Genomic DNA, 27480 nt, shown 5'->3' with positions numbered 1-27480 from the left:
CTCATAAGCTACATTGTTATAAAATCATCTTCAAGATTTAAGGGTTCTGGGTTGTAGTTTGATAGTTTCAGGTATTTACTGCTAGCTATTCCAATTCATTAGAACCTAAAAAGGGTTGTCTATATTGTGTGTAAGAGCGCCCACCAGAGTGACCTCTTGGCTCCTTTTGGAATCTCTCTACCATTGAAGCTTATTTCATTTCCTTTCACATCCCCCTTTTGGTCAAGAAGATGTTCTCCATCCCACGATGCCAGGACTAGATTCCTCCCCAGGAGTCATATTCCATGTAGCCAGGGAGATTGACTCCCCTGGGTGTCAGATCCCACATAGCAGGGAGGGCAGTGATTTCACTTTTCAATTTGGCTTAGCTAGAGAGAGAGGGCCACATCTGAGCAACAAAGAGGCATTTGGGAGGAGGCTCTTAGGCACAATTATAGGGAGGCCTAGCCTCTCCTTTGCAGCAACAGTCTTCCCAAGGGCAAGTCCCGTGGTAGAGGGCTCAGCGCATCAAACCACGAGTCCCCTAACTCTGTGAACCACATCAGCAACCGTTGAAGTGGAGAAGCCCAACACCCCTGCATTCTCCACCAGCTCCTTAGGGGGGCTCTGCATATTTTTTTCATTGTTTTTGTTTTGTTTTGTTTTTATTTATTATTTTTTATCTTCATTTTATTGAGATATATTCACATACCACGCAGTCATACAAAACAAATCGTACTTTCGATTGTTCACAGTACCATTACATAGTTGTACATTCATCACCTAAATCAATCCCTGACACCTTCATTAGCACACACACAAAAGTAACAAGAATAATAATTAGAGTGAAAAAGAGCAATTGAAGTAAAAAAGAACACTGGGTACCTTTGTCTGTTTGTCTGTGTGTTTCCTTCCCCTATTTTTCTATTCATCCATCCATAAACTAGACAAAGTGGAGTGTGGTCCTTATGGCTTTCCCAATCCCATTGTCACCCCTCATAAGCTACATTTTTATACAACTGTCTTCGAGATTCATGGGTTCTGGATTGTAGTTTGATAGTTTCAGGTATCCACCACCAGCTACCCCAATTCTTTAGAACCTAAAAAGGGTTGTCTAAAGTGTGCGTAAGAGTGCCCACCAGAGTGACCTCTCGGCTCCTTTTGGAATCTCTCTGCTACTGAAACTTAATTCATTTCCTTTCACATCCCCCTTTTGGTCAAGAAGATGTTCTCCGTCCCATAATGCCAGATCTACATTCCTCCCCAGGAGTCATATTCCACGTTGCCAGGGAGATTCACTCCCCTGGGTGTCTGATCCCACGTAGCGGGGAGGGCAGTGATTTCACCTTTCAAGTTGCCTTAGCCAGAGAGAGAGGGCCACATCTGAGCAACAAAGAGGCATTCGGGAAGAGGCTCTTAGGCACAGTTATAGGGAGGCCTAGCCTCTAATTTCCAGCAACCGTCTTCCCAAGGGTAAAACCTATGGTAGAGGGCTCAACCCATCAAACCACCAGTCCCCTATGTCTGTGGTCATGTTAGCAACCATCGAGGTGGTGTAGGCGAATACCCCTGCATTCTCCACAGGCTCCTCAAGGGGGCACTACATCTTTTTTTCCTTGTTTTTCTTTTTTTTTTTTTTTTAACTTTCCCTTCTTTTTTAAATCAACTGTATGATAAAAAAGTTAAAAAGAAAACAAACACACAATAAAAGAACATTTCAAAGAGACCATAACAAGGGAGTAAGAAAAAGACAACTAACCTAAGATAACTGCTTAACTTCCAACATGTTCCTACTTTACCCCAAGAAAGTTACCTAATATAGCAACATTTCTGTGAACTTGTTCCTACTATATCCATCAGAAATTAACAGACCATAGTCATTCCTGGGCATCCCCAGAACGTTAAATAGCATATTTGTTCTTCTTGGATTATTGTTCCCCCTTCCTTAATTACTCTCTATTGCTAGTTCCCCTACATTCTACATTATAAACCATTTGTTTTACATTTTTCAAAGTTCACATTAGTGGTAGCATATAATATTTCTCTTTTTGTGCCTGGCTTATTTCGCTCAGCATTCTGTCTTCAAGGTTCATCCATCTTGTCATATGTTTCACGAGATCGTTCCTTCTTACTGCCGCGTAGTATTCCATCGTGTGTATATACCACATTTTATTTATCCACTCATCTGTTGAAGGACATTTGGGTTGTTTCCATCTCTTGGCAATTGTGAATAATGCTGCTATGAACATTGGCGTGCACATATCTGTTCGTGTCACTGCTTTCCGATCTTCCGGGTATAGACCGAGAAGTGCAATCGCTGGATCGAATGGTAACTCTATATCTAGTTTTCTAAGGAACTGCCAGACTGACTTCCAGAGTGGCTGAACCATTATACAGTCCCACCAACAATGAATAAGAGTTCCAATTTCTCCACATCCCCTCCAGCATTTGTAGTTTCCTGTTTGTTTAATGGCAGTCATTCTAATCGGTGTTAGATGGTATCTCATTGTGGTCTTAATTTGCATCTCTCTAATAGCTAGTGAAGCTGAACATTTTTTCATGTGTTTCTTGGCCATTTGTATTTCCTCTTCAGAGAACTGTCTTTTCATATCTTTTGCCCATTTTATAATTGGGCTGTCTGTACTATTGTCATTGAGTTGTAGGATTTCTTTATATATGCAAGATATCAGTCTTTTGTCACATACATGGTTTCCAAAAATTTTTTCCCATTGAGTTGGCTGCCTCTTTACCTTTTCGAGAAATTCCTTTGAGGTGCAGAAACTTGAGGAAGTTCCCATTTATCTATTTTTTCTTTTGTTGCTTGTGCTTTGGGTGTAAAGTCTAGGAAGTGGCCGCCTAATACAAGGTCTTGAAGATGTTTTCCTACATTATCTTCTAGGAGTTTTATGGTACTTTCTTTTCTATTGAGATCTTTCGTCCATTTTGAGTTAATTTTTGTGTAGGATGTGAGGTAGGGGTCCTCTTTCATTCTTTTGGATATGGATATCCAACTCTCCCAGCCCCGTTTGTTGAAAAGACCATTATGACTCACTTCAGTGACTTTGGGGGCCTTATCAAAGATCAGTCGGCCATAGATCTGAGGGTCTATGTCTGAATTCTCAATTCGATTCCACTGATCTATATGTCTATCTTTGTGCCAATACCATACTGTTTTGGCAACTGTGGCTTTATAATAAGCTTCAAAGTCAGGGAGTGTAAGTCCTCCCACTTCGTTTTTCTTTTTTAGAGTGTCTTTAGCAATTCGAGGCATCTTCCCTTTCCAAATAAATTTGATAACTAGCTTTTCCAAGTCTGCAAAGTAGGTTGTTGGAATTTGGATTGGGATTGCATTGAATCTGTAGATGAGTTTGGGTAGAATTGACATCTTAATGACATTTAGTCTTCCTATCCATGAACATGGAATATTTTTCCATCTTTTAAGGTCCCCTTCTATTTCTTTTAGTAGAGTTATGTAGTTTTCTTTGTATAGGTCTTTTACATCTTTGGTTAAGTTTATTCCTAGGTACTTGATTTTTTTAGTTGCTATTGAAAATGGTATCTTTTTTTTTTTAATCTTCATTTTATTGAGATATATTCATATACCATGCAGTCATACAAAACAAATCGTACTTTCGACTGTTCACAGTACCATTACATAGTTGTACATTCATCACCTAAATCAATCCCTGACACCTTCATTAGCACACACACAAAAATAACAAGAATAATAATTAGAGTGAAAAAGAGCAATTGAAGTAAAAAAGAACACTGGGTACCTTTGTCTGTTTGTTTGTTTCCATCCCCTATTTTTCTACTCATCCATCCATAAACTAGACAAACTGGAGTGTGGTCCTTATGGCCTTCCCAATCCCATTGTCACCCCTCATAAGCTACATTTTTATACAACTGTCTTCGAGATTCATGGGTTCTGGGTTGTAGTTTGATAGTTACAGGCATCCACCACCAGCTACCCCAATTCTTTGGAACCTAAAAAGGGTTGTCTAAAGTGTGCGTAAGAGTGCCCACCAGAGTGACCTCTCGGCTCCTTTTGGAATCTCTCTGCTACTGAAGCTTATTTCATTTCCTTTCACATCCCCCTTTTGGTCAAGAAGATGTTCTCCGTCCCACGATGCCAGGTCTGCATTCCTCCCCGGGAGTCATATTCCACGTTGCCAGGGAGATTCACTCCCCTGGTGTCTGATCCCACGTAGAGGGGAGGGCAGTGATTTCACCTTTCAAGTTGGCTTAGCCAGAGAGAGAGGGCCACATCTGAGCAACAAAGAGGCATTCGGGAGGAGGCTCTTAGGCACAACCATAGGGAGGCCTAGCCTCTCCTTTGCAGCAACCATCTTCCCAAGGGTAAAACCTATGGTAGAGGGCTCAACCCATCAAACCACTAGTCCCCTATGTCTGTGGTCATGTTAGCAACCATCGAGGTGGGGTAGGCCAATACCCCTGCATTCTCTACAGGCTCCTCAAGGGGGCACTACATATTTTTTTCCTTTTTTTTCTTTTCCTTCTTTTTTTAACCTTTTCTTCCTTTTTAAATCAACTGTATGGAAAAAAAAAAATTAAAAACAAAAAAACAAAAAAACAAAAAAGAAAAACATACAATAAAAGAACATTTCAAAGAGACCATAACAAGGGAGTAAGAAAAAGACAACTAATCTAAGATAACTGCTTTACTTCCAACCTGTTCCTACTTTACCCCAAGAAACTTACATAATATAGCAAAATTTCTGTGAACTTCTTCCTACTATATCCATCAGAAATTAACAGACCATAATCATTCCTGGGCATCCCCAGAACGTTAAATAGCATATCTGTTCTTCTTGGATTACTGTTCCCCCTTCCTTAATTGCTCTCTATTGCTAGTTACCCTACATTTTACATTATAAACCATTTGTTTTACATTTTTCAAAGTTCACATTAGTGGTAGCATACAATATTTCTCTTTCTGTGCCTGGCTTATTTCGCTCAGCATTATGTCTTCAAGGTTCATCCATGTTGTCATATGTTTCACAACGTCGTTCCTTCTTACTGCCATGTAGTATTCCATCGTGTGTATATACCACATTTTATTTATCCACTCATCTGTTGAAGGACATTTGGGTTGTTTCCATCTCTTGGCAATTGTGAATAATGCTGCTATGAACATTGGCGTGCAGATATCTGTTCGTGTCACTGCTTTCCGATCTTCTGGGTATATACCGAGAACTGCAATCGCTGGATCGAATGGTAACTCTATATCTAGTTTCCTAAGGAACTGCCAGACTGACTTCCAGAGTGGCTGAACCATTATACAGTCCCACCAACAATGAATAAGAGTTCCAATTTCTCCACATCCCCTCCAGCATTTGTAGTTTCCTGTTTGTTTAATGGCAGCCACTCTAATAGGTGTTAGATGGTATCTCATTGTGGTCTTAATTTGCATCTCTCTAATAGCTAGTGAAGATGAACATTTTTTCATGTGTTTCTTGGCCATTTGTATTTCCTCTTCAGAGAACTGTCTTTTCAGATCTTTTGCCCATTTTATAATTGGGCTGTCTGTACTAGTGTCATTGAGTTGTAGGATTTCTTTATATATGCAAGATATCAGTCTTTTGTCAGATACATGGTTTCCAAAAATTTTTTCCCATTGAGTTGGCTGCCTCTTTACCTTTTTGAGAAATTCCTTTGAGGTGCAGAAACTTCTAAGCTTGAGGAGTTCCCATTTATCTGTTTTTTCTTTTGTTGCTTGTGCTTTGGGTGTAAATTCTAGGAAGTGTCCGTCTAACACAAGGTCTTGAAGATGTTTTCCTACATTATCTTCTAGGAGTTTTATGGTACTTTCTTTTATATTGAGATCTTTCGTCAATTTTGAGTTAATTTTTGTGTAGGGGGTGAGATAGGGGTCCCCTTTCATTCTTTTGGATATGGATATCCAACTCCCCCAGCCCCATTTGTTGAATACACCATTATGACTCACTTCAGTGACTTTGGGGGCCTTAACAAAGATCAGTCGGCCACAGATCTGAGGGTCTATCTCTGAGTTCTCAATTCAATTCCATTGATCTATATGTCTGTCTTTGTGCCAGTACCATGCTGTTTTGACAACTGTGGCTTTATAATAAGCTTCAAAGTCAGGGAGTGTAAGTCCCCCCAGTTCATTTTTCTTTTTTAGAGTGTCTTTAGCAATTCGAGGCATCTTCTCTTTCCAAATAAATTTGATAACTAGCTTTTCCAAGTCTGCAAAGTAGGTTGTTGGAATTTGGATTGGGATTGCATTGAATCTGTAGATGAGTTTGGGTAGAATTGACATCTTAATGACATTTAGCCTTCCTATCCATGAACATGGAATATTTTTCCATCTTTTAAGGTCCCCTTCTATTTCTTTTAGTAGAGTTACGTAGTTTTTTTGTATAGGTCTTTTACATCTTTGGTTAAGTTTATTCCTAGGTACTTGATTTTTTTTAGTTGCTATTGAAAATGGTATCTTTTTCTTGAGTGTCTCTTCAGTTTGTTCATTTCTAGCATATAGAAACATTATTGACTTATATGCATTAATCTTGTATCCCGCTACTTTGCTAAATTTGTTTATTAGCTCTAGTAGCTATATCATCGATTTCTCAGGGTTTTCTATATATAAGATCATATCATCTGCAAACAATGACAGTTTTACTTCTTCTTTTCCAATTTGGATGCCTTTTATTTCTTTGTCTTGCCGGATTGCCCTGGCTAGCACTTCCAGCACAATGTTGAATAACAGTGGTGACAGCAGGCATCCTTGTCTTGTTCCTGATCTTAGAGGGAAGGCTTTCAGTCTCTCACCATTGAGTATTATGCTGGCTGTGGGTTTTTCATATATGCTCTTTATCATGTTGAGGAAGTTTCCTTCAATTCCTACCTTTTGAAGTGTTTTTATCAAAAACGGATGTTGGATTTTGTCAAATGCTTTTTCAGCATGTATTGAGATGATCAATTGATTTTTCCCTTTTGACTTGTTAATGTGTTGTAATACATTGATTGATTTTCTTATGTTGAACCATCCTTGCACGCCTGGAATGAACCCCACTTGGTCATGGTGTATGATTTTTTTAATGTGTCTTTGGATTCGATTTGCAAGGATTTTGTTGAGGATTTTTGCATCTGTATTCATTAGGGAGATTGGCCAGTAGTTTTCCTTTTTTGTAGCATCTTTGCCTGGTTTTGGTATTAGATTGATGTTAGCTTCATAAAATGAGTCAGGTAGTGTTCCATTTTCTTCAATGTTTTGAAAGAGTTTGAGTAAGATTGGTGTCAGTTCTTTCTGGAAAGTTTGGTAGAATACCCCTGTGAAGCCATCTGGCCCTGGGCATTTATTTCTGGGAAGATTTTTGATGACTTATTGGATCTCTTTGCTTGTGATGGGTTGGTTGAGGTCTTCTATTTCTTCTCTGGTCAGTCTAGGTTGTTCATATGTTTCCAGGAAATTGTCCATTTCTTCTACATTATCCAGTTTGTTGCCATACAGTTGTTCATAATATCCTCTTATAATTTTTTTAATTTCTTCAGGATCTGCAGTTATGTCACCTTTTTCATTCATTATTTTGTTTATATGGGTCTTCTCTCTTTTTGATTTTGTCAGTCTAGCTAGGGGCTTGTCAGTCTTGTTGATCTTGTCAAAGAACCAACTTCTGGTGATATTTATCCTCTCTATTGTTTTCTTGTTCTCTATGTCATTTATTTCTGCTTTAATCCTTGTTATTTCTTTTCTTCTACTTGGTTTAGGATTGCTTTGTTGTTCATTTTCTATCTTCTTCAGTTGATCCATTAGTTCTTTGATTTTGGCTCTTTCTTCATTCTTAATATATGCGTTTAGTGCTATAAATTTCCCCCTCAGCACTGCTTTTGCTGCATCCCATAGGTTTTGGTATGTTGTGTTCTCATTTTCATTCGTCTCTATATTTAGCAATTTCTCTTGCTATTTCTTCGTTAACCCACTGATTGTTTAGGAGTGTGTTGTTTAACCTCCAGGTATTTGTGAATTTTCTAAGTCTCTGATGGTTATTGACTTCTAATTGTATTCCATTGTGGTCAGAGAATGTGCTTTGAATAATTTCAATCTTTTTAAATTTACTGAGGCTTGTTATGTCCCAGCATATGATCTATTCTGGAGAGAGTTCCATGAGCACTGGAAAAGTATGTGTATCCTGGTAATTTGGGATGTAATGTCCTGTATATGTCTGTTAAATCTAATTCATTTATCAGATTGTTTAGGTTTTCAATTTCCTTATTGGTCTTCTGTCTGGTTGATCTATCTATAGGAGAGAGTGATGTGTTGAAGTCTCCCACAATTATTGTGGAAACATCAATTGCTTCCTTTAGTTTTGCCAGTGTTTCTCTCATGTATTTTGTGGCACCTTGATTGGGTGCATAGACATTTACAATTGTTATTTCTTCTTGTTGAATTGCCCCTTTTATTAGTATGTAGTGGCCTTCTTTCTCTCTCAAAACATCCCTGCATTTAAAGTCTATTTTATCTAAGATTAATATTGCTACACCTGCTTTCTTTTGGCTGTAGTTTGCATGAAATATTTTTTTCCATCCTTTCACTTTCAGTTTCTTTGTGTCCCTATGTCTAAGATGAGTCTCTTGTATGCAACATATTGATGGTTCATTTTTTTTGATCCATTCTGCGAATCTATATCTTTTAATTGGGGAGTTTAATCCATTTATATTCAACGTTATAACCGTGAAGGCATTTCTTGAATCAGCCATCTTATCCTTTGGTTTATGTTTGCCATATTTTTCCCCTCTCTCTATTAATATCCTTTATTGTACCCATACCAAATCTCTTTAGTACTGAACCTTTCTCCAAGTCTCTCTGTCCTTTCTTTGTTTCTCTGTCTGTAGGGCTCCCTTTAGTTTCTCCAGTAGGGCAGGTCTCTTGTTAGCAAATTCTCTCAGCATTTGTTTGTCTGTGAAAAATTTAAGCTCTCCCTCAAATTTGAAGGAGAGCTTTGCTGGATAAAGTATTCTTGGCTGGAAATTTTTCTCACTCAGAATTTTAAATATATCGTGCCACTGCCTTCTCGCCTCCATGGTGGCTGTTGAGTAGTCACTACTTAGTCTTATGCTGTTTCCTTTGTATGTGGTGAATTGCTTTTCTCTTGCTGCTTTCAGAACTTGCTCCTTCTCCGTGTTTGACAGTGTGATCAGAATATGTCTCGGAGTGGGTTTATTTGGATTTATTCTATTTGGAGTTCGCTGAGGATTTATGATTTGTGTATTTATGTTGTTTAGAAGATTTGGGAAGTTTTCCCCAACAATTTCTTTGAATACTCTTCCTAGACCTTTACCCTTTTCTTCCCCTTCTGGAACACCAATGAGTCTTATATTCGGACGTTTCATATTATCTATCATATCCCTGAAGTCCATTTCAATTTTTTCAATTTTTTTTCCCATTCTTTCTTTTATGCTTTCATTTTCCATTCTGTCATCTTCCAGGTCACTGATTCGTTGTTCAACTTCCTCTAGTCTTGTACTATGAGTGTCCAGAATCTTTTTAATTTGGTCAACAGTTTCTTTAATTTCCATAAGATCATCCATTTTTTTATTTAGTCTTGCAATGTCTTCTTTATGCTCTTCTAGGGTCTTCTTGATATCCTTTGTATCCCGTACTGTGGTCTCATTGTTCATCTTTAGTTCTTTGAGTAGCTGCTCTAGGTGCTGTGTCTCTTCTGGTCTTTTGATTTGGGTGCTTGGGCTTGGGTTATCCATATCTTCTCGTTTTTTCATATGCTTTATAATTTTCTGTTGTTTTTGGCCTCTTGGCATTTGCTGAACTTGATAGGGTTCTTTTAGGATTTGTAGACCAATTGAAGTCCTTATCTCTAATTTATCAGATCTACAGCTTCGTGGAGTACACTTTCTCTAACTAACCAGCAGGTGGCGTCCACGAGCCACCTGTTCTCCACAAGCCAGTTCTCCCCTGCTTAGCCTTTTTGGTGAGTGGGGGAGTGAGTCTTGTGGGGTCCAATTGGTGTACCAAGCTTGCGTGTGTAGTTGGTGTTGCCTGCCCTGTATATGGGGCGTGTTTCTGGGCAGTCAGGGAGCGGGGGTGGCTCTAACAATCAAATCTCCCTGGTGATCCTGGAGTTTTAAAGCTGCTGCAGTAGTCTAATCCTTCAGTTCAGTCCTGTCACAGTTTGTCTCTGCCACTGACCCACAAGTCCTTGGTATTGGCGTATGGCTCCTGAGACTTGCAAGTGGGCCCCTCTTCCAGGCCGTGCACCCCGGGTCCTCTGTTAAGGAATGACTGTGCTATGTCACAGGTGAGTGCCGTCCCCCCAGGGCAGTTCTGGGCTGCTGGGCTGTGTAGGGAGGCTCCCAGTCTGCTGAAATGATGGCTGAATGGGGCTTTGTTAATTCACACTGCTCCACCTTCCCAACTCTGGGACAATCAGCTGAGGTTGCAGGGAAGGCTAATGTCCATGCCCAGTTTTGTGGTGTGTGCCTGTTACTTGAAGCGCTTCCATCACACTGGGTTGTCTGGGGCAGCTCTGGGCTATGGGGCTGGCGATGGGCAGGAGTGTTCCCTGTCCACCAGGATGATGGCTGTGAGCGGACACCCCCCTTTTCTTGGGAAGTTGTGGTGTTTAGTGAATTTTCTCAGCCACTGGATTATTGCCTTTTGTCTCAGAGCTCTCTTAGTTCTGCTCTTGTCTTGACCTGCCCAAATTGCAAGTCTTTGAAGCTTTCTGTATTGGGCTTCTTAGAGCAATTACTTTAGAAAAAGAAAAAAGGATTTAAAAAAAGGGCCCTCCTCAGAGATCTAATGGGTTATTGAAATGCTAAGAGACAAAGCAATTAGGGCCATTAAGGAAAGGTCCACAGGGCAGAGAGATCAGCTTTTCTTCGGGATTTGCATATGAGCCTCAGGGCCTGAGCTCTGCCCTTCCCCTTTCTATGTTCACCAGAACTCCAAAAATCCTCCGCTTTTATTTTGGAGTTTTTGTGTTTTTTTCTATGCCTGTCTCCTCTCTGCTGGGCTGGCTGCTCTCAGATTCTCTGGTGTCTGGTCTCAGTCTATCTATGGTTGGAGTTTGGATCAGTAGAGTGAGTTTTCAATAAGGGCTGCCACTGCAGTTCTCCCTTCACCTTCCCAGAGCTGACAGCCCCTCCTCCCACGGGACTGAGCCTGGCAGGGAGGGGTGCGGGTCCCCTGGCCACAAAAACTTACAGATTTCGCTGATCTCAGCAGTTCCACGTTTTCATGAGTGTTGTATGAAGTATGCCCAAAGTCAGATTGCTCTGTGGTGTCCAGTCCACGCAGTTCCTGGCTTTCTACCTACTTTCCTGGAGGAGTAACTAAAACATACAGCTCACCAGTCCGCCATCTTGCCCCGCCTCTTTTGCCCATTTTTTACTTGGATTGTTTGTTTTTGTTGTTAAGTTGGAGGATTTCTTTATGTATTCTGTATATTAAATCTTTAACATATATGTGGTTTCCAAATATTTTCTCCCATTATGTAAATTGTCATTTTAGTTTCATGATAAAGTCATCTGAGGCACAAGTTTTTAATTTTGATGAGTCCCATTTATCTATTTTTTTTATTTTGTTGCTTGTGCTTTGGGTGTAAAGTCTAAGAAACCATTGTCTTACACAAGGTCCTGAAGATGCTTCCCTACATTTTCTTCTAGGAGGTTGGTGACTTCTTCCTCTTTTATTTAGGTCTTCGATCCATGTTAAGTTCATTTTGGTATTAGTAAAGTCGGGGGCGGGGGTGTCCTTTTTTTTTTTTTTTTTTTTTGGCAAATGCCAATCCAGTTGTCACAGCACCATTTGTTGAAGGGACTATTCTTTCCTAATTGAGTAGTCTTTGCATCCTTGTCAAAAATCAGTTGGCCATAAATGTGAGTGCTTATTACTGAACTCTCAATTCAATTTCAGAGGTCTATTTCAGTCCTTGTGCCAGTACCTTGATGTTTTGATTATTTTGGCTTTGTAATAAGTTTTAAGATAAGGAAGTTCTCCAGCCTCCTTCTTTTTCATGATTGGCTTTAGCTATTCAGGGCCTGTTACCTTTCCTTGTAAATTTGATTAGCTTTTCCATTTCTGCAAAGTAAGTTGTTGGAATTTTGATTAGGATTTTATTGAATCTATAAATTGCTTGGGTAGGATTGACACCTTAATGATATTTAGTCTTCCAGTCCATGAGCACAGAATGTCTTTCTGTTTATTTAGGTCTTCTTTGATTTCTTTTAGCAATGTTTTGTAGTTTTCTGTGTACAAGTCCTTTATATCCTTGTACATATAAATCTAACCAAATTTATATTGATTCCTAGATATTTGATTCTTTTATTTGCTGTTGTGAATGGAATGTTTTTCTTCATTTCTTCCAATTCATTGCTTGTGTGTATAAATACTACTGATTTGAGGGTGTTGATGTTCTACCCTACCACTTTGCTGAATTCATTTGTTATGGATTTTTCGGGATATTCTGCATGTAGGATCACATCATTTACAAATGAAGAAAGTTTTACTTCTTCCTTTCTGATTTAGACACTTCTTATTTCTTTTTCTTGACCAGTTGCTCTGACTAGAATTTCCAGTACAATGTTGAATAAACAGTGGTGACAGTGGACATCCTTGTCTTATTCCTGACCTTAGAAGGGAAGCTTTCAATCTTTCACCATTAAGTAGGATGTTAGCTGTGGGCTTTTCATATATGTCTTTCATCACGTTCAGGAAATTTCCTTATGTTCCTAGAGTTCCAAATGTATTTATCAAGAAGGTTTGTAGATTTTGTCAGATGACTTTTCTGCATCAATTGAGATCATTTTTTTTTTCTTCATTCTGTTATGGGGTATATTACTTTAATCAATTTTCTTATGTTGAAAAAGCCTTGTATTACCAGAGATAAATCCCACACGATCTTGGTATATAATTATTTTAACATGCTGTTCAATTTGGTTTGCTAATATTTTGTTGAGGATTTTTCCATCTATATTCATAAGAGATTTTGGTCTTTAGTTTTCTTTTCTTGTGGTATCTTTATCTGGCTTTGGTATGATGGTATGTTGGCCTTGTAGAATGAATTAGGGAGTGTTCCCTTCTCTTCTATTTTTTGGAAGAGTTTCAGCAGAATTGGAGTTAAATCTTCTTGGAATACCTGGTAGAATTTCCCTGTGAAGCCATCTGGTCCTGGGCTTTTGTTTGCTGGGAGGTTTTTGATTACTGAATTCAATTCTTTACTAGTAATTGATTTGTTGAGATCTATTTCTTCTTGAGTCAATGTAGGCAGTTTGTGTTTCTAAGGATTTGTCAGTTTCATCTAGTTTATCTAATTTTTTAGCATACGATTGTTCATAGTATCCTCTTATAGTCCTTTTTATTTCAGTGGGGTCAGTAATAATGTCCCCATTTTCATTTCTATTTTCATTATTCGTATCCTCTTTTTTTCTTTGTCAGTCTAGTTAAGGGTTTGTAAATTTTATTGATCTTTTCAAAGAACAAACTTTTGATTTTGTTGAGTCTGTTTTTGTTTTGTTTGCTATTTCATTTATCTCCACCCTAATCTTGTTATTTCCTTCCTTCTGTTGTCTTCTGGCTTAGTTTGCTCTTTTTTAATTGGTTCTTCCAGTTTTGCGGTTAGATCTCTGATTTGAAGTCTTTCTTCTTTTCTTAATGTAGCATTTAGAGCTATAAATTTCCCTCTCAACATGACTTTTGCTGCATCCCATAAGTTTTGGTACGCTATATTTTCATTTTCATTCACCTCAAGATATTTACTAATTTCACTTCTGATTTCCTCTTTAACCCATTGCTTTTTCAAGAGTGTTTAATTTCCACGTATTTGTGAATTTTCCATTTCTCCCTCTGTTATTGATTTCTTGCTTCATTCTATTATGGCTGGAGAGTATACATTGTATGTTTTCAATATTTTAAGATTTATTCTGACTTGTTTTGTGACCTATCATGTGATCTAACCTGGAGAATGATCCATGTGTACTCTAGAAGAATGTGTATTCTGTTTTTCTTGGGTTAAGTGTTCTGTATATTTCTGCTAAGTCTGGTTGATTTAGAGTACCATTCAAGGCTTGTATTTCCTTACTGATGATCTGATTAAGTTTTCTATCCTTTTTTATGGAAGTGGTGTATTTAAGTCATCTATTATTAATGTAGAACTGCCAATTTCTTCCTTGAAATCTTGTCAGTATTTGCTTCATATATTTTGGGGCTCTACTGTTAGGTTCATATATATATCATAATTGTTACATCTTGTTTGATTGTCCCCGATAGTATATAGTGACCATCTCTGTCCCTCACAACTGTTTTTGACTTAAAGTGTTTTATCTGCTATTAGTAAAGCTTCCCCAGCTCTCTTTTGGTTACTACTTGCTTGGTATATTTTCTCTATCCTTTCAGTTTCAACCTACTTGTGTATTTGACTTTACGGTGAGCCTCTTGACAACAGCATATAGTTGGGTCTTACTTTTTTATCCATTCTGTCAAACTGTTCCTTTTGACTGGAGAATTTAATTCATTTACATTTAAAGTCACTATTGATAATATGGAACTTTCTTCTATTTTGCTATTTAGCTTTTTTTTGCCCCTCAATTCTTCTGTTAATGCCTACTTTTTAATATTTATTGTGTGTGTGTATTTGTGTGTTATACCATATTGAGTGCCTTCTCTTTTCTATTGGGATTTTTTTTTTTTATCTCTTTTCCTTGTAGTTACCATGGGGTTAAAATTTAACATCCTCTACGTATAACAATCACATTTGGTTTGATACCAACATAACTTCAATTACTTCAGAAGCACATGTATTTTTACTGTATCCCTCTGTCCCCCCCACCTTGTTTTTTGTACTTGTTACCACTTATATCTTTATACTTTGTACATCCACAACTATAGATCAAACATTAGTTTTCTGCATTTGCATTTTAGCACCTATAGGAAATAAGAAGTGGAGTTACATACCAAACAATAAACTGCAATAATACTGGCATTTATAATTACCAAATGGTTACCTTTACTGGAGGTCTTTATATCATTATGCCACTTTGAACCGCTGTCTAGTGTCCTTTCCTTTCAGGCTGAAGAACTCCCTTTAGCATTGCTTGTAGGGCAGGTCTAGTGGTGAAGAACTCCCTCAGCTTTTGTGTATCTGAGACTGTCTTAGTCTCTCCCTCATTTTTGAAAGAAAGTCTCAATGGATATGAAATTCTTGACTGGCTGTTTTCTTTCAGCAGTTCATGTATTTCAACACACTGCCTTCTTGCCTCCATGATTTCTGAGGGGAAGTTGACACTCAATCCAAATGGGACTCCCTTGTACATAACATGTTGCTTTTCTCCTGCAACTTTCAAAACTCTCTCCTTGTCCTTTGCATTCAATAGTATGGTCACTGGATGACAGGGTGTATTTCTCTGATCTTAGATGTGCATATTTGGTTATTTTGCTAAATTTGGGATGTTCTCTGTCATTTCTTTGAATATTTCTTCTGCCCCTTTCTCTCTTGCTTCTCCTTCTGGAACTCCCATAATGTTTATATTGGTGCACTGATAGTGTCCCAGAGGTGTCTTTAGCTATTTTTGTTTTTAATAATTCTTTTTTCTTTCCTCAGCTTGATTTATTTCAAATGTCTTGTCTTCCAGTTCACTGATTCTTTCTTTTACCAGCTCCAATCTGCTCTTAAAACCCTCCTGGGAATTTTTCATTTCAGTTTTTGAGGTCCTCAACTCCAGTAGTTCTGTTTGGTCCTTTTTAAAATTTCCTTAATCTACTTGAGCATTTTTACAATCTTTTTTTTTTTTAAGTCTTGTTTGGTATATCCACAGTCTGGTCTTCATCAGTGTTTTCTAGATTTTTATCCTCTTCCTTTGCCCCAGACTGTGTTCCTCTTTAGTTTCTTACACTCCTTTCATTGTCTGAAGCTACTTTTGCCTGGAGGGCAAATTCTGAGAGGAAGAGCAGGCCAGAAAGGACTTTCCCAAGTCAGTTTTTCCCAACCAAAACAGGATCAGGGATCCATGTAGAGGGGCAAACCTGCTCCAAAGTGCCCTTGGGCGGGTATCAGGAATGGTGCCAAAATCTTCTCCAGTGGCTCCCGAAAGCTCAGCTTTCCTGGCCTGCCCAGCAAATGCAACCCTTCCACTAATTGTCCCTAGCAGCCCTGAAGAAATGCAGGTTCCATAAGTCTCCACTATCACTGCCTCTGTCCAGGGCAGATTTGAAAAATGCGTACTGCTGTGTTTGTCTGGGCAGGTTGAAACAATGCCTGCCACCACCTTTATTTGGGCAGTTTGGAACAATGACTGCCTTCACAGCTGGACCTCCAGTGACACAAATTCTCTACTCAAAGGCTTTGAGCAGTAAATGGCCTAACCCACCCCTGGTCTTGGGGAAGAGGATTTTTACATCCATTTCTGTTATCAGTGAGCTAGCCAAGAACTGAACCCCACAGTGGCCTGCTGCAAGAGTGGGGGACGGCTGCAGGAGCTGCTGCATTGAGAGCACTATTTACTGTTCTTTGTACTTTATCAGCCTCTTCCTCCCGCTCTTCCCTGGATGCTGATAGTGTTCTTCTGGCCTCAGGGTTTCCAAATAGTTGTTCTAGGCAGTTCCTGCCTGTACAATAGTTGTTTTGGTGGAAGGACTAAGCCCTGGAGCTCCATACTCTGCGATCGTCCCACAATCCTTTCTCTGTTATCTTGTACCCTGCAAGATTACTGAATTTTTTTTAACTCTAGTAGCATTCTTGTGGATTACTTGGGTTTGCCTATCTATACGATTATTTTATCTGCAAATAGAGGTAGTTTTACTTCTTTCTTTACAATTTGGATACTTTTTATTTCTTTTTCTTCCCTAACTTCTCTGGCTAAAACTTGAGGTGTATTGTTGACATAGTATGTCCCATGTCTCATTTCTCATGCATGGTTTCTAAGACTTTATTTTGTTTTGTTTTGCTTTGTTTTGAATACATCATCCTTTTCTGTTTATCTGTATGCCTTGTAATTTTTGTTGAAATCTGCTCCACCAACCTGCCCTTCCTCTGTCTCTCTTCCTCTCCTCATACCTCCCTTTTCCCTGAAACACAGCAATACTGAAGTTAGGCTAGTTAATAACCCTACAATGGCCTCTAAGTGTTCAAGTGAAGGAAGAGTCACACATCTCTCACTTTAAATCAAGAGCTAGAAATGATTAAGCTTAGTGAAGAAGGCATGTCAAAAGCCAAGATGGGCTGAAAGCTAGGCCTCTTGCACCAGTTAGCCAAGTTGTGAATGCAAAGGAAAAGTTGTTGGAGGAAATTTAAAATGCTGCTCCGTGAAAACATTATTGATAAGAAAGCAAAACAGCATTATTGCTAATACAAAGAAAGTGGTCTGGATAGCAACTCAAACCAGCCACAACATTCCCTTAAGCCAAAGCCTACTCCAGAGCAAGGCCCTAACTCCAATTCTATGAAGTCTGAGAGAGGTGAGGAAACTGGAAAAGAAAAGTTTGAAGCTACCAGAGGTTGGTTCATGAGGTTTAAGGAAAGAAGCTGTCTCCATAACGTAAAAGTGGAATGTGAAGCACCAAGTGCTGATGTCAAAGCTGCAGCAAATTATCCAGGAGATCTAACTAAGATAATTGATGAAGGTGGCTACACTGAACAATCGATTTTCAGTGTAGATGAAAGAGCCTTCTATTGGAAGAATATGCCATCTAGGGCTTTCATAACTAAAGAGAAGTCAGTGCCTGGCTTAAAAGCTTCGAAGGACAGGCTGACTCTCTTGTTAGGGGCTAATGCAGCTGGTAACTTTTAAGTTGAAGCCAGTGCTCATTTATCATTCTGAAAATCCTAGGGCCCTTAAGAATGATGCTAAATCTACTCTGCCAGTGCTCTATAAATGGAAAAATTAAGCCTGTATGAAAGCATACCTGTTTACAACATGGTTTACTGAATATTTTAAGCCCACTGTTGAGACCTGCTGCTCAGAAAAAAAGATTTCTTTCAAAATATTACTGCTCACTGACAATGCTCCTGGTCACCCAGGAGCTCTGATGGAGATGTACAAGATTAATGTTTCCATGCCTGCTACCACAACATCCATTCTGCAGCCCATGGATCAAGGAGTAATTTTGACCTTCAAGTCTTGTTACTTAAGAAATACATTTTGTAAGTCTATAGCTGCCATAGTGATTCCTCTGATGGGCAAGGTAAATCAAAAAACCTTCATGGGAGCAGCTCAAAATACCAACATTGACATGAGTTTGGAAGAAGATTACAACCCTCATGGATGACTTTGAGGTGTTCAAGAATTCAGTGGAGGAAGTAACTGCATATGTGATGGAAATAGTATAAGAACTAGAATTAGAAGTGGACCCTGAAGATTGACTGAATTGCTGCAATCTCATGATAAAACTTTAACAATTGAGGGGTTGCTTCCTGTGGATGAGCAAAGATAGTGGTTTCTTGAGATAGAATCTACTCCCGGTGAGGATCCTGTGAACATTGTTGAAAAGACAACAAAGGATTTAGAATATTACATAATCTTAGTTGATAAAGCAGTAGCAGGTTTTGAAAGGATTGACTCCAGTTTTGAAAGAAGTTCTCTGGGTAAAATACTATCAAACAGCATCACATACTACAGAGAAATCTTTCATGAAAGGAAGATTTAATTGATGGTGCAAACTTCATTGTTATCTTATTTTAAGAAATTGCCACAACCTTTAGCAACTACCACCCTGATCAGTCAGCAGCCATCAACATCAAGGCAAGGCCCTCTACCAGCAAAAAGATTATGACTCACTGAAGGCTCACATGATGGTTAGCATTTTTAGCAATAAAGTATTTTTCTAAATTAAGGTATGTACATTATTTTTAGACATAATACTATTGCACATTTACTAGACTACATTATAGTGTAAACATAACTTTCATATGCCCCATGAAACCAAAAATTTGTGTAATTTGCTTTATTGCGATATTCACTTTATTGAGGTGGTCTAGAACCAAACCCGTAATATCTCTGAGGTATGCCTGCAACTAACTGAAACCAAAATAAAAAAGCAAAAGCAAACATACCAACAAAGAAATAAACAAACAAAAAAACATCTTTTCCAGTCTTTTCAGATTGGCTCTATGCTGGGACTTCCCTAAAACACTTAGCCAGGCTTGCACTAAACCAAGAAATCAGCCCAAGGTGAAAGCTTGGGGTCTTTTCAAGACTTTTCTGAGCATATGTATAGCCCTTGTTTTGTACCATGGCCTTCTCAATGTTTCCATATACAGAGGTGTTCCTGAATGCCCTAATTCCCTGATGAAAATACTGCCCAGCTTTTTTCTTGGGTCCCAGGCTCTGTTTTGTATGTCTCAACTGTTACCTTTCACCCCAGGTGTACCAGTTTCAATGTATTATGTCCCCCCAAATGCCATTATCTTTGATGTAATCTTGTGTGAGCATACCTATCAGTGTTAATTAGATTGTAATTCTTTGAGTGTTTCCATGGAGATGCGCCCCACCCAACAGTGGGTGATGACTCTGATTGGATAATTACCAAGGAGGTGTTGGCCCGCCCATTGGGTGGGTCTGAATTAAATTACTGGCACACTATATAAGATCAGACAGAAGGAGGGAGCTTGCTACAGCCAAGAGGGACACTATGAAGAATGCCCAGGAGCTGAGAGAGGAGCTGCAGATGAGAGACAGTTTGAAGACGGCCATTGAAAGCAGACTCTTGCTCCGGAGAAGCTAAGAGAGGACAAATACCCCAAGTGCAACTAAGAGTGACATTTTTGAAGAACTGCAGCCTAAAGAGGAACATCCTGGGAGAAAGCCATTCTGAAACCAGAACTTTGGAGCAGAAGCTAGCCACGTGCCTTCCCAGCTAACAGAGGTTTTCCAGACACCATTGGCCATCCTCCAGTGAAGGTACCCAATCATTGATGACTTACCTTGGACACTTTGTGGCGTTAAGACTGTAACTTTGTAACCAAATAAACCCCCTTTAAAAAGCCAATCCATCTCTGGTGTTTTGCATTCCAGCAGCATTAGCAAACTAAAACACCAGGTAACTGCAGTTTGAACTATTCCTTAATGTTTTTGAGCAATTCCTGCCACTTCTCCATCACAAGTGAGTTCAAGGATAGATGAAGCAGGTGCACACCTTGGGTCAGTTCTTCAGGTAGCCACCAGATGAGTTAGAATAGATATACAAACCAATTCGTGAATAAAGTGTGCTCTTCTCCCTCCAGATCCAGGGGTCCTGGTCACATGCAGAGAAAGTAAACTGATGCCACATTCTGGAGAGTGGGAGGGGGTGCCAGTTTGGATGTATTATGTCCCCCTAAAACACCATGTTCTTTGATACAATCTTGTGGGGGCTAACATATTAGTGTTGATTAGGTTGGAACCTATTAATTGAGGGTTTCCATGGAGATGTGACTAAATCAACTGTGGGTGAGACCTTTGATTGGATAATTTCCTTGGAGGTGTTACCCTACCCATTCAGGGTGGGTCTGAATTAAATCACTGGAGCCATATAAAAGTGTTCACAGACAGAAGGAGCAGCTGCAGCTAAGAGAGGACAAAACACCCCAAGAGCAACATTTTGGAGAACACCATTTTGAGACGCCACCTGGGAGTAAGCAGACCCCAGCCACGTGCCTTCCGAGCTAAACAGAGGTTTTCCGATGCCAATGGCCATCCTTCAGTGAAGGTATCCAATTGTTGGTGTCTTACCTTGGACACTTTTATGGCCTTAAGACTGTAACTTGGTACCCAAATAAATCCCCTTTATAAAATCCAATCCATTTCTGGTATTTTGCATAATAGCATTAGCAAACCAGAAGAGAGGGGCAAGGGCTAGTAAAAGCACCACGGAATCCAAAATTTTGATTGTTTTGAGTTTTGAGAGAATTGCTTGTGACAATTTCTGCTTGTTTTGGGGAGATCTTTCTGTGGAAGGATGGGAATTTGGAGATGGCTGTTCTCCCATCTTGCTCTGTAACTAGGAGCTTTTAAAAATACCAGTTCTAAGACTCCTCCCCAAGGTTTCTGCTTATTTGGTTTGGGTTGGGGCCTGAGCATTCATAATGGAAAATGTAAACATATAAATATATGTGTGTGTACATAAACATATATATACACATGCACACACACACATGCACACCAAGTGAGGGTTTGTGCAGCCAGGAGTAAAATCACAACCTTCTAGTCTGTACTTTTCTATTAATGATTTTAGACTGTATCATCTAGCAAGGGCTGACTCTTACTGTTAGGAATGGGTCTTAAAGCCATTCCTGAGCCAGCCAAGGTAGAAAGGGCATGCTGTCAGGTGAGCAGTTAGTGTGTTGGAGGGCTCCTCAATAAAGCCCATGTCCTCACAGGGGCACAACCAAAGCTTACAGCGAAGGACTCAAGTCTAGTACCCAAGGATGGAGGCTGTTCTGAAGCAGAGGGTGAAAAATAGGCATGTTGTCTAAGCAAAGTTTACCAGATACAGACTGGTGAGCTATAGAGTTCACATCTGGGCCATTGGCCACTAGCTAGGCTCACCTCCTGCCAGATGAAGTTCTGCAGACAGGCAAGTCCTATGCAGTCAGATCTATGGTTTTTCCGTGGGATCCAGGACTTGGGATTTTCATGTGCAATCCCAAATTTTAAATGATTCAAACAAAAGTTTGGTAAGTATGAAACTAACAAGATTCCCAGAACTAGTCACCAGACTCACTTGAGCTTTACACCCTCTCCCTTCCAAGACACCACCCCCCCCAAACCTTCTACCTTCCCAGGACTTCATGGAGCCCAGCACTCCAGAGTGCAGATTTTTAGGTGGCATGGGCTTCCCTTTGAGGCTTTTTCAATCAGGTAATTACAAGCATATAGTCATTCAATCAAATAAGTGCCTAATATGTACAGTCTATATTCCGTGTGCTGGGGAAACAGCATGAACAGCATGAAATTTACATTCTGCTGGGGGAGAGAGATAAAAGAGAATAAAGAAGTCTGCAGTACAGAAAGCTAAGGAGGTACAAAGTAAAGTGGGTGAATTCTACAGAGGCCAGGGTGGTTGTTCCTGAGCAGCAATGGTGAGTACAGGCAGCTACCCAAGTCATCTCAGTGATCGCCCTCAAGGTGAGCTCTGGGTTCATCCCATTTCACAACTGAGAACACTGAAGCACAGAGAGGGCACTCAACCTGTGTCAAATTTCCACTGCTTGGAGCAGAGATGGGCTCTAATGCAGGCCACTCTGATCCCTTTTCTTCATTGTGGCCCACTCAGGCCCTCAGGCCAGAGAAAGGTTAAGAGCCCCATGGGGAAGGGGTGTAAGTCAGCCCACCGTGGGAGCTGAAGGACAGATTGGTTGCAGGTTAGTCCTTCCATTCCTGTGAGTGGCTCTGGGCATTTCATCCAGTGCTTTGACTAAAAGGATTGAACAGACCAGGCTATTGCTAAATTTCTGTGCCTATAAACGCTATTCTATACTGTTTAATTTTCAAGTTTCTTCTTCTGCCTTCAAAGCTCCACAACGATTGGAACTCTATTTTTTTCCATGAAAATTCAATAAAAGCCTGCCTAGGCTCTGGGTGTAGGAGGTTCATAAATGAGAGGACTGGTTAGAGACAGGTATCTTGGGACACATGGCACCAGAAGCAAGGGCCTGCCATCTTCATGCCTCTCCAAGGACACGACTGGCTCTGGGTTACAGGGCTATGTTCTGTGTTGCAGGCTCTCATGGCCTTTGGGGATGTGGCTGTGGATTTTACCCAGAAGGAGTGGAGGCTGCTGAGCCCTGGTCAGAGGACTCTGTACAGAGAAGGGATGCTGGAGAAATACAGCATACTGGTCTCAGTGGGTAAGCATTCCTTCTCCAACATGACACATTCCCTACTGAGCTTCTGATATTTGCCTAGAGCTGGGCATCCCTAGGGAAGTTCTAGATCAGGGACAGTTCATGCTGGTTGATAACCCTCAATTGCAGTCCTCTTTCCTCAGTTGTCTGCTCTAAATGTGGCAGATGTTTATCTGTCCAGCATGGATGGAGCCAACATGCTGCATTTCTGACCCAAAAGCCCCTCCAGCAGCCAAGAACTCACCCTCTGAGGTCCAAGGTCTCCACGGTCCACCCTGTGGTCCCCACTCAGTCTGGTTCCAGTGAATAGCCCTCGAGCCTGTACCCAAGAGTCACCTCATTTGTTTTCCCCTGCAAGCAGGCATTCCCTTTTCCAAACCAGAACTCATCACCCGGCTGGAGCAGGGGGAAGAGCCTTGGAGACAGGAGAGGAAACGTCAGCTGGACCCCTGTTCAGCAGGACAGGGCCCTCAGCCTTTCAGCAAGAGGAGGCTTGTGTGTGGTGTGGGGGAAGACAGTGTTCTCTTGCCTCCTTGGCTGTGGCTAAGACTGCCTGATGCAGTCTCCTTCCAGCCTTTTGACTTTGCCTGGAGAGGAGCTGTATTGGATCCCTTGACTCATTCTTCTCCTGGGAAGTCTTCCTGCCTCTCATTTAGCCACCTTCTCTCTCACTCTCATTCTAAGTGTGTGGCCCCTTCTAGATACTACCGGGTTTCTCCTCTTCTTAACTTCATAAGTACTGCCCTGCCGATCATTTTTTCTTCTTCCATTACCTTCACTTTTTTTTATTTAAACTATTTATTTTGCAGTGATTTCAAACTTACAAAACAGTTTCAAAAATAATTCAAATCCCATACAGAAAACTTCAAATAACTCACTCCAGATCTGTCTCTGTTTATCTCTCAATTTTCTATATTTGAGAATAGGTTACATGCCTCATGTTCATTAACACATAATACTTCCATGTACATTTCCTAAGAATAAAGGTATTTCCTTATGTAACCACCTTAAATACAGTTACCAAGTTCAAGAACTTTAATATTGCTATAAAACTTTCAGTCTATATTCCCATTGTTTTCATATGTCCCAATAATGTCCTTTTGGGCCTTTTCTCCTCCATTATTAGATCTAGTCCATGATCATGTCTCACATTAATTGTCAGTGTCTGTTTAGCTGCTCTGTTTGATTTTTAATTGTGGAATTACGTATACAACAGGAACTTTGCCATCTGATACAGAAATTCTTAATAAAATATTAGCAATTGAATCCAATAGCAAATTAAAAGAATACTGTTATATTGGTATACCCCATACCAAGTGGGATTAATCCAAGGAATGCAAGGGTGGTTCCATATAAGAAAATCAATCAAGGTAATACACCACTTTAAGAAAATAAAGGGGAAAAAAATCACATGCTCATGTCAACTGATACAGAAAAAGCATTTGACAAAATCTAAAACCCTTCCAAGATAAACACACGCAGAAAAATCAGAAAAGAAGGAAACTTCCTCAAAACAATAAAGGTCATATATAAAAACATCCTATTCAACAGTGAAAGACTGAACACTTTCCCCCTCAGATCAGGAACAAGACCAGGATGCCCACTATCATCACTGCTATTCAACATTGTACTGGAAGTGCTAGGCAGAGCAATTAGGCAAGAAAAAGAAATAAAAGGCTTACAATTGGAAAGGAGCATGCGTTAAAAAAAAAAAAATGGACTTCTTTTTTGTAACCATCTTCTCAGAAAGTGAATGTTTAATATAATGTCATTACTCAAATTTTTAGCCCATAAGTTCTCATACAAATAAGTGAGTACCTGTCAGGGTTTTATTTAATTCATTAACTGGGGTAGCAGTAGAATAACAAAGCTGGTTCGAAGCATTTATGAGAAGCCGGGGTTTATATAGGCAGTGAGTTAAAAAAAGAATGCTGAATTCAGACTTAAAATAGAGATGAAAGTATTTAATGTTCCTCTAGTGCAATAAAATTGTAAATCTTGTACATTTTCTGCACATGGCAGAAAATCATGTCACCTCATCAATTTATATAATGGATATCATAAGGATGTTTATATAGGCAGTCAGATGCAGCAAGGGTGAGTGATACAAGAGATGTATGAAAGAAAAGTTTATTAGCTCTTACGGGTCCTAGAACAGAGAGGAGTGGCAGGCCTCACAGAGTCATGCATGGAAATATATCAGGAGCATAGGCTCAACCAAGCAGGCAGGGAGCAAAATGTTATAATATACCTGGGGATATACCTTTATAGTGCTATCGGGGTGAGGGGGCTGTAGCAGTTGGCCAAGGAAGAGTGATGATTGGGGTATTTGTATTTGACTTTTGTGGGGCACAGACCCAGAGAGGACACAGGGAAGAGAGGGGAAAGCTGCTTATCTTCTATAAGCAGGTGTTGGGTGTGGTCAGTGAGGGACCTAAGGGTAGGGTAAAAGATACTGAGGCATCATGACACTGCAAAAACCCCTGACGTTACTACAGACCTCAAGAATGCTGAGGCAGCAGGAAAGTGAAAAGTCCCTATTTGATTTGAATTCACTGCAGTTAACCTCTAATTTTATCAGATTGGTAACTCTAAGATGACATTACAAGGCCAACCAAATATATTTTTTCTAAATAATAAGCACATTAATGGTTATGTATATGTACTAGTAATATTTTCTACCAATTTGTGCTTCTCTTTTAATTTTAGATTTGCCTTTCTTGATATGAATGTTTGGTTTTATATACTCATAAATAACAAGCGATGTTTTTTATTATCCTCTATCCAAGTGTAAATATTTCCTCTCCAGAGATGGTTAGCATTAGTTTTTCCATCAGTTTTGTATTTTGTATTTTTTAATTTTATTTTTAATAATATGTACCAAATTTACATTAGCTTTTTTAAAAACTTTTTTAATTAGAGAAATTGTAGGTTTACAGAAAAATCATGTGAAATCTACATTCCCATATACTGCCCCCCATTACACACTTTGCATTAGTGCAGTAGCTTTGTTACAATTGATGAAAGAATATAACTGTAATATTAACTACAGTTCACAGTTTATATTAGGATGTATTTTTCCCCCAATATATCACCCTCTTATTAACATCCTGCATTAGTGTGGTACAGTTGTTATTATTCATGAAAGAACATTTTTATAATTGTACTGTTAACTATAGTCCACAATAGGCTTCACTGTATTATACAGTCCTATGTTTTAGCTCTTATTTTTTGTTCTAGTAACATATATAACACCTAAAATTTCCCTTTAATCACATTCATATATATAATTCAGTGCTTTTAATGTGGTGCTACCATCATCACCATTCATTTCCAAAACTTTACAATCAACCCAAATAGAAATTCTGTACAAATTAAGCATTAACTCCCCATTTCCTACCCCCAACCCAGCCTATAATCTAGTTTCTAACTCTCTGAGTTTACTTATTCTAATTATTCCATATCGTAAGATCATACAATATTTGTTCTTTTGTGTCTGTTCTCATTTCACACAATGTAAAGTCTTCAAGGTTCATCCATATTATTGCATGAACCAGAACTTCTTTCCTTTTTAATGCTAAATAATATTCAGTTGCATGTATATACCACATTTTCTTTATCCATTCATCAGTTGATGGACACTTGAATTGCTTCCACCTTTTGCCAGTTATAAATAATGTTGCTATGAACATGGTTATGTAAATGTCTGAGTTTCTGCTTACAATTCTTTTTAGGAATATACCTACTAGAGGGATGGTCAGGTCATATGGTACTTCTATACTGACTTTCTGAGGAACTGCCAAACTGTCTTCCACGGTGGCTGCACCATTTCACACTCCCAACAGCAATGAATGAGTGTTGCTATTTCTGCACATCCTCTCCAACACTTGTAATTTTCTGGGTTTTTGTAGTAGTAGCCATTCTAGTAGGTGTGAAATGATATCTCATTGTAGTTTGGGTTTGTATTTCCCTAATAGCTAGTGTTGCTGAGCATCTTTTCATGCGCTTTTTAGCCATTTGTATATCCTCTTTGGAAAAAGTGTCTATTCCATTCTCTTGGCCATTTTTAAATTTGATTGTATTTTTATTGTTGAGTCGTAGGATTTCCTTATATATTAAACCTTTATTGGCTGTGTGGTTTCCCACTGAGTAGGCTGCCTTTTTACCCTCTTGACAAAGTCCTTTGATGCACAAAAGTTTTAATTTTGATGAAGTCCCATTTATCTGCTTTTTTTCTTTTGTAGCTTGCATTTGAGTGTAAAGTCTAAGAAACCATGGCCTAATATAAGATTCTGTAGATGTTTCCCTTCTAGGAGCATCATAGTCTGGGTTCTTATATTTAGGCCTTTGATCCCTTTTGAGTTAATTTTTCTATATGGTGTGAGATTGGGAACCTCCTTCATTCTTTTGAATATGGATATCCAGTTCTCCCAGCACCATTTATTGAAGAAACCATAATTTCCCAATTGAGTGGACTTGGCAACTTTGTCAAAAATCAGTTGACTATAGATGAGAGGGTCCTTTTCTGAACTCTCAATTCTGTTGGTCCCTATGTCTGTCCTTGTGCCAATACCATGCCATTTTGACTGCTGTAGCTTTGTAATAAGTGTTAATGTCAGGAAAAGTGGGTCCTGCAACTTAGTTCTTCTTTTTCAAGATGGTTGTTGTGATTTGGGGCCACTTACCC

General features: G+C 39.3%; 1 protein-coding gene across 1 annotated transcript in view; it reads left to right on the top strand.

The window, feature by feature from the left end:
- The window catches only part of ZNF337 (zinc finger protein 337), a 79422-nt gene that overhangs the window by 38469 nt on the left and 13473 nt on the right, over positions 1-27480 (top strand). Inside the window, 1 exon segment of the mRNA XM_037811977.1 lies at positions 22670-22796. Within this exon segment, the coding sequence (XP_037667905.1) occupies positions 22670-22796 (127 nt within the window).

The sequence above is a fragment of the Choloepus didactylus genome, chromosome 19 (assembly GCF_015220235.1).
Source record: "Choloepus didactylus isolate mChoDid1 chromosome 19, mChoDid1.pri, whole genome shotgun sequence".
Taxonomy (NCBI): domain Eukaryota; kingdom Metazoa; phylum Chordata; class Mammalia; order Pilosa; family Megalonychidae; genus Choloepus; species Choloepus didactylus.
The sequence above is the reverse complement of the archived record's forward strand: the minus strand, read 5'-3'. Positions and strand labels throughout refer to the sequence as shown.